At 45.5% G+C, this 4,108-nt stretch overlaps 1 protein-coding gene across 1 annotated transcript; it reads left to right on the top strand.

Annotated features, from left to right (window-relative positions):
- Window positions 1-2,075: 2,075 nt before the first annotated feature.
- LOC129743095 (uncharacterized) lies at window positions 2,076-3,688 on the top strand. Its single transcript, XM_055735047.1, has 3 exons — window positions 2,076-2,170; window positions 2,241-3,513; window positions 3,599-3,688. Exons 1-3 carry the CDS (start codon window positions 2,076-2,078, stop codon window positions 3,686-3,688), a joined length of 1,458 nt encoding a protein of 485 aa, XP_055591022.1.
- The last annotated feature ends 420 nt before the right edge of the window (window positions 3,689-4,108 follow it).

The raw sequence follows: 4,108 nt of genomic DNA, 5'->3' as shown, positions 1-4,108 counted from the left end.
TTGTTCGAATATTATTTTTTTTTTAACGACATTATGGCCAATATGAAGGAAAAGAAGCAGTGTGGGGAGTGTCAATTGGCCATAAACGATTTAGAGCCTCTTGGGTGTGGTTTTTGTGGCAATTTTTTCCACATAAGCCAACAATGTTGTGGATTCAACATTCGATTGAACAGAGAACTGTTCACACAGGGTAAGGTGATTTTCATTTGTACCCCCTGTCGTGCAGAGCTCAATGGACGAAGCATTCGCAGCTACATCGATGATCTCTCTTCGATGGATGATAATCCTCCACCAAATAGCAATGTCCTCGATAAGCTTGCGCACCAGCTCGACTTGTTGTCCAAAAAAGTCGACGATATGGCTTTGAAGCAAAATCCACCAACAACGTCATACTCTTTTCCACCACTGAATGGAACACCACAAACATTTCCGTCACCGTACATGAAGCGTCGACGCGGTAATGATGGGCTATCGCTGGTCTCCTCAACGATGACTGGGACAAAGACTGTTGATCTTAGTGATCTGTCAGTCCCGTTTATCGTTCCCCCACCACCGACTCCCAAGTTCTGGCTGTATTTAGCTGGTCTTCAGCCCCAAATTACCAATGAGGACGTTGAAAAAATTGTTACACGCTGCTTGGATTGTACCGTGCCCATTGACATGAAACGATTGCTTCCCAAAGGCGTAGATGGATCGAACAGAAAGTATATTTCATTCAAAATTGGACTGGATCCAGTTTACAAAGAAGCTGCTTTGAGTCCTACGACCTGGCCCTCGGGGATTCTGTTTCGTGAATTTGTAGACCAGCCAAAAAACTACCGCCGGCCGTTGACTCCTGTACCAGCTGGAGAAGCCATTACTCCGATTTTAAGCGGCGCTGTTCGGCCCAAAACCGCACCGGTGTTTTTGAAGTAGACTTTTCAAGATTTTTGGATGATCGTGGGAATCATCTGACTCCCACCTCTGCTTTTGACGATGATGAGACAGTTATCTTCAGATTGTTTTGTGACGTTCCACCGATTCTGGCAACCACTGCTTCTTGGGATTCTCCACTGGGACGCAACGAGCTAGGCATTACGGAGACCTCAGAACCCTTCGTCTCAGTCGCGCAGTTTCCAGCCAGCGTCATCAGCCGTCCCAGCCCTGAGTTCGATTGTGGCGATGAGGTTCTCCAGCCTGCACATCCAGGCAAGTATTCTTCTTTTTCTTCGAGAACTTTTTCCTTGTGTGATAAAGTTTCACCCAGCTACAGATCCCGCGAACGCTATCAACACGCTCGGCCCGCTACTTCCACCGCCTCTACTTGTCTACCAACATCTGGGACCTCAACACCGGGACGCAACGAATTAGGAATTACGGAGACTCCTGAGCCCTTCGACTCAGTCGCGCTGTTTCCAGCCAGCGTCAACAGTCGTCCCGGCCCTGAGTTCGTCTGTGGCGAAGGAGTTCTCCAGCCTGCACGAACAGGCAAGTATCCTAGCTCATCTTTTGATTCGTTCAGTGACTGCCTTCCAACTTGCAGACCCCTCCTTTTTGATCGTCGACTGAATGAAAGATCCAGTGGAAATTCAACAACGAATGAACTCCATCATCGCGCAACTGATAGACGAACTACTGATTTGCTGTCTGGTTCTCCGGGACGCAACGAATTGAGCACAATGGAGACCCCCGAGCCCTTCGTCACAGTCGCGCAGATTCCAGCCAGCGTCAGCAGTCGTCCCGGCCCTGTGTTCGAAGAAGGCAACGGGGCTCTCCAGCCTGTGCGATCAGGCAAGTACCCGTTTTCAACTCCCAATGCGTTCAGTGATAGCCCCTCGCCTTCCAGAAACCGTCCCCTAAATCATCGTACTATTGCGTGTTCAACACATTATACTGACCCGTACGGTATGCGCCTGTATTATCAAAATGTTCGTGGGATGAAATCAAAAATCTCCGAATGTTTCATCTCAACATCGGAGCTAAGTTACGATATCTACACCTTTACTGAAACCTGGCTTGATTCTTCGGTACCTTCAAGTCAACTTTTTTGTTCAGATTACGCTGTGTTTCGTTGCGACAGAAGTATTTCCAACAGCATGCGCAGTCGGGGTGGAGGAGTTCTCGTGGCTATTTCGAGAAAACTTAGCTCATCCATCGTTACAATTGGGAATACCAGTAGCATCGAAAACTTGTGGGTGAAAGTGTCCTATGCACATCATTCGTTTTTAATCGGACTAGCGTATATTCCACCCGAAAAAAAGCCAGGATATCTCCATTCTAGATCTTCATGTGAATGCTCTATCCGAAGCTAGATTGAAACATCCTTCATCTGGTGTAATTTTCCTTGGTGATTTTAACCAACCTCAATTATTGTGGATCCCTGGTCAAGGCAACAACTTGTTGATCGATCCTTCATCGGTGATAAGTAGGGCAAGTGCCTCTTTAGTGGATGGAACTATTTTGAATGGAATGCATCAACGTAATGGTGTACGGGACCTTCACAATCGAACGCTGGATTTAGTCTTCACCGATGAGTCCATCTTGATCAGCACCATCATCGAGGCCAATGAAGTTGTTGTCCCCATAGACGTGCATCATCCTCCGGTTGAATTCGATATTTCGTTCCCGAATCCTGTAGCTTTTATTGAGGACTTCGACGCATCCGCTCGTGACTTCCGTCGTGCTGATTTTGAGGTATTGAACCGAGCGTTATCCGAGATTGACTGGACGAATCTTCAAAGATGTGCTGATGTAGATATGGCTGTGAGTACATTCTGCTCCATTATGAGTGAAGTCTTCGATAATTCTGTACCACTGGTAAGACCTCCTCTCAGACCTCCTTGGACAAATAATCGCCTAAAACAGCTAAAACATATTCGATCGAAATGGCTACGACTGTTTAGTAGATCCCGCTGCCCGTTTTTAAAAACAAAATTGAATGATGCTACCAGAAGATATCGGATCTACAATCGCCTTTGCTATCGTCGCTATTTAGATCGCACACAATCTAACCTTCGCCGTAATCCCAAAGCGTTCTGGAAGTTCGTTAACACCAAAAGGAAGGAGTCTGGTCTACCTGCGGTGCTTCATTTAAAAGACAGAACCGCCCAATCTTCCGCCGAGAAATGTAACCTCTTTGCCAACCACTTTTCCAGTGTTTTCCCGATACAATCGTTAAGTACAGACGAAATCGATGCAGCGGTAACATTATTACCCAGAGATGTGTTAGACCTTGACGTCTTCGCTATTACCGAAGAAATGGTTATTGATGCTATCAATAATTTGAAGTTTTCTACCTCAGCCGGTAAAGATGGCATACCTTCGTGCATTTTAAAAAGGTGTAGCGCCGTACTGGTAAAGCCACTCACTCACATATTCAACCTGTCCTTCGAACAACAAAAATTTCCTGCCATCTGGAAGAGATCATTCATGAGCCCTATCTTTAAAAAAGGTGACAAACAGGATGTGCGTAATTACCGAGGTGTCACATCGCTAGCTGCCTGCTCAAAGGTTTTGGAGAGGATCGTCAACGATGTAATGTTTTCTTCGTGCCGGAGTTGGATTTCTGAAAACCAGCATGGGTTTTTTCCCAAAAGATCAGTAACCTCAAACCTTGCAGTTTTCACATCATTCTGTTTATCCAATATCGATGGCGGCAACCAAATTGATGCCATATATACTGACATTACTGCCGCGTTTGATTCAGTGAATCACGAAATTTTGCTCAAGAAACTACAACATTTAGGATTTTCCGAAAGACTGTGTGTATGGATTAGGAGCTACCTAACCAACCGTCGTTTAGCTGTCAGAATCGGCTCCGCTGAATCAATCGACTTCATTCCAACTTCAGGGGTACCACAAGGCAGTAATTTGGGCCAATTACTGTTTACGCTGTTCTGCAACGATATTAACATGCTTCTTGTTGGATGTGGAGTACTCCTGTATGCGGATGATCTGAAAATATTTCTGACTATAAACAGCCTTACTGATTGCCATAAATTACAACAATACCTCGATACAGTAGTGAACTGGTGTGCAGCCAACCTTCTAGTTTTGAGTGTTGCTAAGTGTTGTATCATAACATTTGGACGCAGGAAACAACCTTTCGTGCACGATTATAATATTCTGG

This window comes from Uranotaenia lowii, chromosome 2 (assembly GCF_029784155.1).
Source record: "Uranotaenia lowii strain MFRU-FL chromosome 2, ASM2978415v1, whole genome shotgun sequence".
Classification (NCBI taxonomy): domain Eukaryota; kingdom Metazoa; phylum Arthropoda; class Insecta; order Diptera; family Culicidae; genus Uranotaenia; species Uranotaenia lowii.
The sequence above is the reverse complement of the archived record's forward strand: the minus strand, read 5'-3'. Positions and strand labels throughout refer to the sequence as shown.